The 12,993-nt window shown below is 42.3% G+C and overlaps 1 protein-coding gene across 8 annotated transcripts in view; it reads right to left on the reverse strand.

Moving 5' to 3' along the window:
- The window catches only part of LOC137874605 (adhesion G protein-coupled receptor L3-like), a 207,278-nt gene that overhangs the window by 57,944 nt on the left and 136,341 nt on the right, over nucleotides 1–12,993 (reverse strand). For all 8 annotated transcript variants that reach the window (XM_068713377.1, XM_068713379.1, XM_068713381.1 and 5 more), the window contains 3 exons: nucleotides 7,688–8,041; nucleotides 4,529–4,632; nucleotides 1,238–1,423 (listed from right to left, as the gene is read on the reverse strand). In XM_068713377.1, the coding sequence (XP_068569478.1) occupies nucleotides 1,238–1,423; nucleotides 4,529–4,632; nucleotides 7,688–8,041 (644 nt within the window). The remainder of the gene's footprint in view (nucleotides 1–1,237; nucleotides 1,424–4,528; nucleotides 4,633–7,687; nucleotides 8,042–12,993) is intronic.

Here is a 12,993-nt window from a genome sequence, read left to right on the forward strand (position 1 = left end):
GGCAGAGAGGAAGAGTTCTGTGAGCTCTCACTCGCAAAGGAACAGAAGGGAAAGATATCCACTGATTTTTCTCCATAGATGCACCAAAATGCAAGGATGGAGTATATATGGAGGACAGAGAATTATAAATCATAAGTAATCCCATGACCTTCTAAATGATCTTTTTTTCATATCCCTCAACCCAACTGCAGTTTTTCTTCTTGCCCTTTACGCATCTTTACAAGAGAAGCTAAAGACTTCAAATGCAATCGCAACCACAGCAGCAGCCTCTATCTTGAGTGTTCCGTTTTTATGAGAAACCCGTTTTTCAAGAGGTATTATAAACTCTAGTTGCCCCTCAATGTGGATTTGCTCATCCCAGTCCCTTCTGAGGCCTTTTGGCCATCTTTACTGCCTCCCCTCTCCATTGGAGAAAACTGGCACTAAAATCTCAATGGGGACATCTGTGTCTGCTGCGGCAATGAAATAAAAAACGTCCCGAAAAAAACTATCGGCGAACAGGTGTTCATGTTTCTCTACAAGTGAAGCCGCTCCAGCAAATTAACGACTGACATTTTGAATTTCACTAATGTTTGCTTTTCTGTTGGCTGCTCAGCAGACAGAAAGTATTATTTTAGATTGCTTTGCCTGAGTGCCCCTAACTGTGCTCTGCTGTGAATTGGGGAGTAAATGCATTAGATCGAGGTTCAGCAAAAAATGAAAAACTCTGCACTCCCACAGTTTAGATCCAGCCGAATGAGAACTTACCCCGTCTCATTAATAAAAATCAAGTGGTGCAAGGGTAGTGCTTTTTGACGAGCACGACATATGGATAACATCTTTTAAACTACATCAAAGTTAAATCAATAGCAGAATACATGATACCCGTGTAAGAGATATGTCTGAGCTTTCCACTGAAATTGAAGGACCACAGGAAAACGGAAATCATTTTATCTGACAGTTCTAGGCCAAATAGCAGATCATTAAAAGAATACCTACTGTTCAGTTTTGACTGGATTGAGGTTTTGTGGTAGGCCTCCAAATTTAAAAAGGTTTAGGAGTCTGGATGAAAATGCTGACTTAAAGACTTTTGAGGTTAAATCCCTCACCTAAAATCCCCCCATATGCTTCTTTGCAACAGGGTGAACAAGCAGGGGAATAGATCACCATCCCTGCAGGCCATGCTTACCCAGCCTGATAGTTAGTCGGCAAAGGAGAAGTGAATAACGGGCAGGTTGGATATTTCTTCTTTCACTACCTTGTTCAGGCTTCGTGCTGCGCTGTCTTTGCCACCTGGCGTGAGGTTCCTCAGCTGCACGTCGAGGAGATCCACCAGCTGAACCATGGCCTTCACTGTGAAGGTGATGTCCCCTGCCTGAAGATTACGCTTGGTTTGCTCCGCCAACTCCCTGGCAATGACTGCAGCCGTCTCTCCAGCTTTTAGCTGTGAAAAAGGACGAACGGATAGAAACATTTGAATATCTGAACTGGTTAACATTTATTCCTCTACAGCTGAACAAACAAGCCTCATATCTGTATATTTTTTCACTGTATCATTGTTACAACCTATACAGTGGAAAACATGGGAAAACATGACGAATTGCACTATACAAGTGTGTGACCCCTTAAAATGAATGCCGTTTAGCCTGTGCATTTTCCCCAACGGCTGCTATAGTGCACACAATTAATGTTGCAAGACGGTCCTCAGCTGAGTGTACACACTGGGACCAATATTGTATCCAGAAGCAATTTTGCTACTGTTGAGGCAATTTCCCCAGATCCTTCCCAGAAATAATTTTTTTGTTGGAAAGCTTACGTGATGTTTGTGTCATGGGATTTGTTGAAAACGGAACCATATCAATGATGATTTGTGAGCATTTGCTTTTTGTTGTTGTGAGACCTAAAACAAACTTTGCCTCATAATGTTTTGGAGACCCTTCACGTTCTTTTTTCTCTCTAACTTTTCTCCTCAGTCTCATTCTGTTTCTCTCACATTTATTTCTGACACCCTCAGACTCTACCAGAATCTTTTGTCTCACATTACTGTTCCACTGACTCTCCCAAAACAATTTACCTGCATATGCAATGACATACAAAACAAACAAAGCTGTTCAATAAAACCTTTCCACCGAACACCCATTGTTCAATCATAGCTAACATAGCTCACAATAACTAAGGCATGGCAAGTCTGTCAAGGCTTTAACGACAACAAAAGAAGTTTAGACAGTGATTTTCCACAGCCTAGACCACAAGAGTAAAAGCATAAGAAATTGATTAAAGAGCGTCTTTATCCTCTTAAACTAATACTGCGATTAATAGCAGGTCGGCCTCCTATTTTAATTTGTTCTGCGTAGTATTTTTCCAAATATGCAGCTTGTCCTGCTATTTTTAGATTTGCGGAGATTTACACTCCAGCAGCCCCATCCGACGTTACCAGAGATAACTTTTTGCTTGACAAATGCATCCATTAGTCACATGTATCATGCAGTTTTGCTTACAATAGAAGGGAGAGTGCCCCATGCTATTTCCTTTCATAGGAGAAACTTCCCAATATCTAACTTGTGAACTATGGAGGCATCTGCTTATTGGCTAATGAGGCTCACCACAAACCCTGAAAGGTTTGCTCACAAACTTTATACTTTGCAGAGTTATTAATCCTGGGTTTTCAAATTAGTGTACATACAGTATCAACCCAGCTCTCCCTACCTAATAATGTGCAGCAGTGGCCCTTGATGTCAACCATTTCCCACTTTTAATGCATGTGTCTCTACTTGCCAGACAGTAAATAAATGGGTCTTAACAACTTAGAAACATAACAACTAATTATTTTCAGTGCGTTGCCATGTTTTGTTTTCAATTAATATGAAATGCATAATGAAATAAAATACTTTGATGGGTATAAAATAGACATAAAAGTGATTTGAAAGTCACCAAATCATTGTACCAAAACATTTGTACATGTCTATAACCATAACACAAACATTATGGAAGAGTTGGTCTCAATTGTGAACACTAAATAACCTAATTTGTGCAGTCCACTTTCATGCAGAACACCCTTTTGTTCTGATGTTGTCTTTCCAAAGGTCCGGTACCTTCAGTGTTTTACTAATAGACAAGGTGTGGTGCGATGAGCCTAAAAACTGCAGTTACACCAACTATAACAGGCCAATACTGATTTACTCTGGCATCACCTGCTGTCATCGCCTGTGGGTTTATTAGTCAAGCCAATTATGCTGCTTAAATTGGTCTTCACAGAGAGGTGTATGCAGGGGATCTGGTCTTTGGAAGATGTTTTCCTCATTTCCCTCTTTGCTCTCGTCTCTTAATGAGAGGAGCTGGGGATGCCGGGTAGATAGCCGTGTTTCGTTTTTCTCTCTCTCTCTCTCTCTCTCTCTCTCTCTCAGTTTATCTGATGTCAATTCATTCTCTTTTTAGTCTCTACAGTTTCCTTTCTCATTTCGTCTACCGAACCATCTGGTAATGAGCAGCGCCACATTCAAGACAATGGCACCAGATATAAAATAACGAAGTGCCAGGTGGGTATTTCAGATCTCTGACATGTTGATCTTCATTAAAGCCGTCCTGTCTTCACACTGCTGAAGTGTTGACTTGCTTTTAAAAGATTAATATTCTACATTAGAATCACACTGTTACTGTTCAAGCCATGCAACAACATAGCAAGAGGCCTTATAGCAAGCCCAGGAATACATTGCTCTAGTTCATTTCTCCAAACAGTAGCCTGAAGTGGCGCTTTATTGCGGGGCTCAAACGGTGCTGTGCTGTACAGAAATGCACCTGATAATTTCTCTCCCTTCTATTTTGTTCCCCAGCAGCCATTCTCCATCTAAATCGGCAAACTACCGTTTGTTTAATGGGCCGAGCTTTGTGCTGTTGAGTAGATCATAAGTGTTATAACATGCACGCCTCAGGGCCCTATGAGTTTAAGGGAGAACATTGCCTGCAATTCATAACCTGGAACCCTGATCCTCACTTGCAGTAACCTCCTCCTCCTCTTTTGATTCGATGCTATTGCAGATTTAAACATAGGAAGCTTTATGAGAGGATTTGAATAATAACTTGCCCGTAGAGGAGGAGATACAAATCGTTTGTGCTTGGGAAACATAGAATGCAAATCGCTGCTGTGTCGTAAGACAGAAAGTGGTCTGGATCAGCTCAAAGCAGTCCACTAAACTATGGAGCCGTGGTACTGGTTTTAACTCCGCCTCCGTCCAACCAGCGATGCCAAACACAAGCATTACCCCACTATTGAGCGAGCCCTCCGTCTAATCCGTAACATTAAGTGACTAGTTAGGAAGAGACAAAGAACAAAAGAGATAACGCACAAACTAAAGCTCTCCAAGTGAAAGCAATAGACACCCACGGTTTGCATTGTGAGCTTTGGTAAATGTTAAGTGGAACAGACAAAAAGGGCACAGTTCTGTATGAAAAAACAACTGTACACATCATAGCAACATGCCATCATTCAAGCTATCTATATGAGTTTTCCTATAGCACATGTTCTGCTTATTATATCAGCAGCTTATTATACCTTCTGGCTGATGAGGTTGACCCAAGGGGAGGTACAGTTACTGAAATCAGGTCCCTGGGGGTCCCAGTACCCCTCTGGACCCACACACGCGTATGAGGCCACACCTGGAAAGAGAAGAAAGACGGTGACATCAAATTGATCAGCTCAAGGGACACAACCATCAGTTGTCAGTAAAGAGCGAGCAGCTACAGTGACATGTTTTGTAACATGTGTGTCAATGTACATGTGTGTGCGTCTTTTCAAAAAGAAGTCTCGAGAGACAAGATGACATGCATTTTTTCCGACTCGGTTAATCCATCAAAGAGTGATGGACTACACTATGCATTCAGTCTTGTCATCTAATGCCCAATTATTCCGTATGTCAAGCACTTTTCTTATTTGCAAAACTTGTCGATATACAACTGCGTGTCCCAAAGACACACAATTCTGAAGTGATTCAATTAATGGGTGTAGCGAAATGTAATTGGATGTTGGTCTTTTTTTGTCTTATTGTGACTGAAATTAAGTTGCTTCACTTGAGGACAGCCAAGCTCGCCCAGACAGCGTGTGTATTTCATCATTGAAAGTCAGACAGTGTCTGCATGTGGCAGTTCAACTCCTGCATGAGAAAAATAGACCAAATTAGGTGCCAATTAAGTCTGCCATAGCTGAATTCATCACGAAAGGTCAATTAAGTTGGTCCGAGAAAACTGTCTCTGCTGACAGATGTGTGGTTTCGGAGTGTCAGTCTTACAATGTTCCATCTGGGCTCTAGAACAATAACACCTCCAGATATTGATTAAAATCAAACAGTGTGACCATCATCTGTTAAGGCTCTCTCAAATCCTACCATCAACCTTCTCATAATTAATGAATCAAATACACCTCAAGAGTTTTTGTGCAATCAATCCAATGGATGCAATGTTTTCAAAAAAACAAAGTCTGTGTTTGACTTGCTCTTCCACGTACCTTTAAATAACTTGCATCAGCAAGGCTACATGCTGACATTTAATTGCCCTTGCTTGTGCTTAGAGAGAGACGGTGTGTTGACGGGTGAGACGACCGGCATTAGCGGATATAAATTTTGATTGACATATAATTTCCTTCCCCAGTCCACCTTGGACAGCCTTATGTTTGATGGTTTCATACGATAAGGGACTCTGCATTTCCTCCTATATTGAGAGGCAGGAGAAGGAGCATGAAAAGAGGGAAGGAGTGAGAGAGGGAGTCAGACGGGTGTAGGGGGAAACAGAATGACAGCGAGCGAAGTGAGGTAGATGGAAGGGGAGCTCGAGGAACTTTCAAAGACTGGCAGAGGAAGCTCACAGAGTCGTGTTCTGCTTGGCAGTGTCGTCTGAAGAGCAATGGCTTTGAAGAATGTGCCGAGAGGAGGTGGGGTATGTGTTCCTCTTATCTTGCCATATGACGGCTGTTAGTGAGGTCTCGACGGGTGCTGGTGTCGCCCATTAATGAAGCCTGTATGTGTGTGTGTGTGTATGTGTGTGTGTGTGTGTCTGAGTCTGTGTGCTGACTGATGAAATGAACCAATTTTTTCAGGCTTCGAGCCAGATTTGAGGCTATGATGTCACACCCCGATCTGGGGTGACTCGCTCTATAAAATAATCATTACAGAAAAGTTTCAGAAAATTCCTGAACAAAGGGATACTTCGCAATTCAACATGTCTGATTTGCATTACCTCTTATTTTGGTTTTAATAGCTAGTGCAGCGCTTGTTCAAAACGTGTCCGTTCAGAATGGGCCGATCGCTGCACACTCGACTCTTTGCTTCCTTGGTTCCTGAGAATTGGACCTACCATGACATAGCTGCATCCTCTAGCCATGCTGGAGTATACGCACCATTCAGGTGCAAACGCTCACAGGAATAGCAAAGAAAAGCAACAACACTTACAGCAGAAACAATATCAAGGTTTTGTCTCCTATGTTGAGAATGCATCAAGATCTTCAGCCATATAACAACGGATCCTCTGTGTTCAGTGGTCAGGTCTCATTAAAGTATAAACTGCTGCTTGATCAGCACTTACATAGGTATCCGTACTTCCTGGGGTAAAGCTTTTATATCTAAAGCAGCCAACATTGATTTTTATCTTAATGCATACTTGACTTCATTCTCAGTATTGATACAAAGACAGAGCTGGAACAACATATAGGGAAACTAATGGTCTTGATAAACAAAGCTCAACAGCCCTTTCAAAGTGCCTTACACAAACGTGTTTAGCCATTAATGAATTACACCAATTGCATCCGGAGAGACGGGAAATAAATATGGGTGTGTGGTGTACGAGTTACTAGTTTCCACATTGATGCAATGCTAAACTATCTTTAGCCTTGCATCAGTGAGTCAGGAATAGAGAGTGAGGCGAGAGGACAGGAAGCAGGACGACGAGAGCTGCAGGGGAAGTGTAAACATAAACAAAACACACACCAGCAACCAACAGGAAGGGGAAGAGCCTGACAATAAACTGTCTCCAAACGAGAGTATTGACATCCTCACAGAGTGAAGGAATAAAGAAACATATATCTACATACACATATATTTCATTAGCAGAGTTAAACAGAGGAATGTTTGCAGTTTTGGAAGATTAATCAGCTTAACCATATGTGACTATTTGGAATATCGTGTGATTGTTATGTCTATAAACAAAAAATGTTGTAAAAAGTCCACTGTCAAGTTCAAAGGAAACTTTTTATTAAAATAATAGCTACTGCTCACTAATTTTTTTTCGTAGAATTGGCCAAGGTAATTACTGATATCAGCTTCAATGACAGTGAACAAAGAACTGATTAGCTCTCAATGTACTAGTGGATGTACATTCCAACTCTCACAACTTGTAATGAGCTTTAGGGAGTGAACAAAAAGATACTGGCTATAAGTGGCTAAAATGAGTTTCCCTCGTAAGGCTAAGAGGTTAACCTGATACGGTATATTTCAAGGGAAATATCCACGATCAGAGCTCACTGGAGAGCTATACGTTCCATGTGGACAGAATCCCCCAATTAGAGGTCGAGGGTATGGCTTGGGCCTGCTGCCATCACAATTTGGACCCACAGAAATAGTGGATGAATGGAAGGGCCTCATTTTGTCTTCCAGAGAACCTGGACATCAAAATAAGACTATAAAGACTCCCTTTACCAATTTGACACTACACAAATCTGCATTACCTGTGGTTCCTGGTGGACAGGGCATCTTGGCCACCACGCCCTGCTTGGTCTTGGGCCAGGAGATGTCCATCATCACCAGGGGATTGCAGTACTCCACCCTGATGTTGGGGAGCTTGGAGGAAGGCGGCGCCCTGTTGTCGTCTTCTGGGAGCAAACCCGCCACCGGCGTCTGGACAGGGCCCACCGCTGTGGATGTGGTCCGTGGCCACTTGCCCATTGCAGTCGTTGTGGCAGGGATCTTGGTAGTTGTAGTCCTGGCTGTTGTGGTCGTCATGGTGACGGTGGTTGGTCGAGTGGTGGTCCTCGTTGTCATGGTCGTGGTGTCCATGTACACCAATACGGAGGAGGACGTTTCTGGTAAAGGAGACAGTAGCAGCAATGTGAGTCAACAGATTTTTAAGAAAAATGCAGAGTTGGAAAAAGAAGATTGAGAATAAATGTGTTTCTCTTTTCAGTCACCCTTCATTAATGTCTGAGGGAAAAGTATTTTGGTGGAAAAAAAAGGCAGAGCGTGCGCAGGGGGGTTCTATTCTTCCCTCCTTTCCACTTGTCAGTTTAAGAGGAGATAGTTCAAAGAGGATCAATTGGAACTGGCAGGTGTGACTTACATGGGCATGCATGGCGTCTAGTTTTGGACCCCCGCTGGCTAAGCCAACAGACACACACCAGACGTACACAGCTGTGAAGTATAAAAGTTGCTGTTGACGAGGGCATATCTCTGTGAGTCAATAGCTGGGTGTTGTAGCTACATGCTATTTCTGGGTCAGCCGGGACAAACTGAAATACCTTTTTCCTGGATGTGAGTCCTCCCTGTGGTTACACTCCAGGAGGTGCTTGCTAATGACACTGTTTACCTGAGCTGTTGGGGACGAGGGCTATGATAACACCAGCACACACACACACACACACACACACACACACACACACACACACACACACACACACACACACACACACCGCCTAGGTAATCCTTCTCTTCCCACTAAAATTCGTATACACCTCCTTGACTCCCCGTCATCAATCATCCCATCTACTCAGCATTTTCTGTCCCCTTTTCCCCTGGGTCACTGATTGTAAAATAGGGGCCCCAGACTAATTTAGCGAAGGGCTTTTAATGAATGTGTGGACTTGGTTAAGCCACAGAGGTTTAGAGAAAACCCTGAGAGGTCATACTTCATAACATATCTTTGGAAAGTGGGAAGTAGCCAGTTTATTCCTATGGAACTGTGTCCTGTGAAATATAATAATTTAGGAGCGCTGCTCTGTGTTGCTCATTATACAGTTGCATTCTTTTTGCACAAAGATTCTTTAATATGCGATACTGGCATTTTCATATGGCATGATCTTATTATTGAGTGTAGTTTGGAATAAGGCAGCTTGCTGTAGAGCCTTTCAATAAATTCCTATGAGAGAGCATTTCTCACACTCACACACACACACACACACACACACACACACACACACACACACACACACAGACACAGACACAGACACACACACACACACACACACACACACACAGTCTGGGCCTTCGCAAAAATGCAATTTGGGATAGTCGTCTACTTCCTCCCCTGCTTAATGCAGCGACGATACAATCAAAATGACAGAAGTGACAAATGTCCCAATCTTAGCATGAAAGGGGAGCAAAACAAAACTTAATGAGGGTCGATTTTAGGTTGACAGGTGTAATGGACATCACACATTCAGAAAGTTCAGATAACGGACATCAATTCCTCTGTATGGTGAATTTGAAAGCAGCGAAATAACACTAAATTAGTGCCACTGTTTGTGAATTGCCGAGACGCCTGTAGGCTGTAACGACACGAACAAGGCCACTCTCAGCAGTCAATGAAGTCATCGCTTAACAGAACTCAACAAAGGTTGATTAAATAGGTTTCCACCACCGCAAAACTTCCAGGCTGATTGACTATTTGTTTTCTCTCGCTAACTAAAGAGTTTTTCCGTGTTTTCAAGATCCGCAGGTATCTTTAGCACTCCTGTGGAGGCACTCCATCAGTAAAGTGGGACTATAACAAGAAGCTCATTGAATTGCAATGTGAACTCAAGGCAAGCAGAGCGTTTTTTTTTACTCCCAACTGCCTGATAATGTAGGTTATACAACTTCAAAATATCTGTCACAGACAGAAAAGGAAAAAGAAATCACCTTAGTATACGGAAGAAAATGTTAAGTGGAATACACAAAAACTTGTTCAAAGATGTTATCATATGGGTGAATATGGATGCAAATGCTTGAATAAGCTAGCAGAAAAGCACAGTCACAAGCTCGCACACTGGCAGCCAAACATAAATAGACACTACCAACCATCAACAGGGCTTTAAAAAACACACGAATACTCAGAAAGGAATTTAACATTTCAACCAGCCACAGAGACATCACCATTTACATTCTATAACCACTACTAGACATCATCATCAATCTGCGCCACGGCAGCCCAGAAGACCCTTTGGCTGCAACGATCATGAAAACAGGAGGGTGATATATCTCCAAGGACGCCAGTCTATTTATTGGATTATTTATGAGTGAATGAATTTATCTATGCATGTGTATTTGAGAAGCGATGATAACCTCAAATATGTTACACCAGCTCTTGGTAAAAGGGAATGGCATTCATTTAAGTTTAATTGAAATCCGGCCGGTGGTGCTTAAAGTGCATAAAGTAAAAGAGCCCGTGAGAGTACCTCATGGAAATTCACTGCTCATATTGAGGTCAGGAAAGGTCACCTTGTCCAGACTCAGATAAGCTAGTGGCTAAACAGTTGTGCACACAGGCCTATTACGATAAGGGAAACATTGCACTGGTCAGGACGGCTGATACAGGAGCGATTCTGAATGTGACACATTTTTGCTGAGGGAGTTTGTTGCTTGAGCTGCCCAAAATGCAAACTGATGCAAGTCAGTGAACAGCACAGGGACAGGTGATGCATTAAATGTGCTGAATGCGGAATTCAAAGCATCAATATAGCAGCACACAACTATTTGTGTAACATACAGTATAGTGGACTAATGGCGTGCTGAGCAGAGAAGTTGCTCTGCTGCTCTGTGTGTTGTCATCCGGGATCAGCTGTGATTTTAGTGAACGTGAGCTCCAGTCCGTGTGCCCCACTGGCTGGCTAATCGCGGCATCGCGGAAGACACCCGTCAGCTCCGTCAGCACCGTTGCTGTTGTTTGCACCGTTCGTGCTGTTAGCGCGACAGCTGTCGCCATGTTGAGAGCCGTGTGGAGGCAATCACTCAATCATAGAAATGCTCAGAGTTTGGACCGTACAGGAAGGAGTAAATCATTAGGACACCAGACTATATATTAGACTTTCAATCACAAATATCAGTGCCATCAATAACAGTTTTTCCTATTCTGCCGACATTACGTGAATGCAACTACAGAGTTAACAGAATGGGACCATGAGCTACAAACATGTACATGATTTATCGCTTACGAACTTCATTTGAAGAGGGAGGATGCACTCTCTTCTTTCAAATGTTACACACTCTTGCTTTGTAGTTCATGAGAATACCAAGACAAATATCCAGCTATCATTGTCCTCCACTTGTCCCCACTTTTTCAAATAATCATAATAATTATAAAAGTTCTATCACGTTCTTTTTATTCTGGATAACATGACAGCACAGAGAAATATGGCTTGAGGAAATCGCCACCACAGCATGAGGTTAAGTCAAAGTCACTAGGAACCATGTCTAGAATGTAATTCTATACTGCCAGATGATCCCGTTGAGCCCACTGTTGAATTACTTTTTAACACGCAGCATGTTAAATACGCCCGCAAAGACATCCACAAGAGGCAGAGAGCGGGAGTGGAGAAGAAGAAAGTGTCCTTGAGCAAACTTCTATATCTTTTCCATGAGATGAGCACAAAAAAAAGGAAAGCCAGCAGCAGACAGCAGCCACAGTCTGCAAGCACTATCGCCTTGGAGACAACACAAGGACATTTTGTTTTGCTTTGCCAGCTTCCCCATTCTCTCCAAAGGGATGAAGGGAGAAAAAAAGCTCAAGAGCACCAACGAGGTTAAAAAAAAAACCGTTGGCATTCTCAGTGGGACTCATGTGTGACCTTACAGGCCGATTTGAATGTGCGCAGTGTCTGTGGTCTACAAAACTGTTGACCACAGAGAAGACATGGAAATATGACTATAGCTTGAATACCTCTCATGCTCTTGAATTAATTAAATTCTCATTTCAAGATCTACTTTACTAGCTCTTTGTAGTATTTTAGATAAACAATATGGCCTTGGATTTGTTTAGGCATTTCATGATACAGGTTTAAGAATATAATTCAATAAAATGGTCTAAAACCTCAAAAGGTAGTTTAACTTCTGTATATTCCAGATTCAATGCATTGTGAAAGGCATTAGAGATGATTAAACATGAATAGCACCAACACCCAGCTGTCAGATATTCATGATTCTTAAGCTCGGGGGCTTAACAATGTTCCTACACCTGATCAGGTGACCTTTTCATTCATACAAGGCACGAGCAAACTTCTGTGGGCGCTGCAGCTTCCTCTCATTGAACCACCAACTCCACTCATCATTTACGCACCTCTTTTAATGCACAAAATCCCCCTCACTAAACGCATGAAGTCTGTTTCCACCGCACACCGAGCTTTGTGCTTCATTTCAAAGCATTCATTTCTAACTAATTAGCCTCTCTCTCTGTATCCCAGGGCTCGTGGCTTTCACAATTAGATAAGCACGCTCTACTTTGCTCATGGAAAAAAAAAAAAAAAAACCTGCTATGCTACTATGAAATGAATCCGGTTTATATGACCTGCCATTTCCGCACAGACAGCGGGCTCGTGGGCTCTGGGAAACTTCTGCAGAGTCGAGATCAAAAGAGGTGCAAAGGGCTTTCGGGGGTAAAAATGAAACTAGCATCAGACAGTAAAGTGACTCCTCTAACCTTGTGCTGAACCCAATTACCTCCTAATTTTAGTATTCAAACCTTTATGCATGGTTACAACTTCAGAAAATAGAGAAAATATTGGACAGTCTTAGTGGGATGTCACCCATTAGCTTTCTACGAGCCTGTTTAAAGCATGCTAAATGGGATTTCTGGGTGCTGGGACATGTATTTTTAGAGTGAACCGTACCAGAGTGTGGCTATTAGTGGAGCTCACAGAAATACATTTCAACCATATACTTGTGTCATTTGGCTGTTTGATGTGAGAGTGCTGCTGAGGTCAGAACGTCTTTTAGGCAATAGGTAGAAAACAGAAAAAGTAGGTTATTTTATAATTATAGCTGACCAATAAATATAGTTACAAATTTG

The sequence above is a fragment of the Cebidichthys violaceus genome, unplaced genomic scaffold (assembly GCF_023349555.1).
Source record: "Cebidichthys violaceus isolate CVI_PGR_0920_01 unplaced genomic scaffold, fCebVio1.0.p SCAF_19, whole genome shotgun sequence".
Lineage (NCBI taxonomy): Eukaryota > Metazoa > Chordata > Actinopteri > Perciformes > Stichaeidae > Cebidichthys > Cebidichthys violaceus.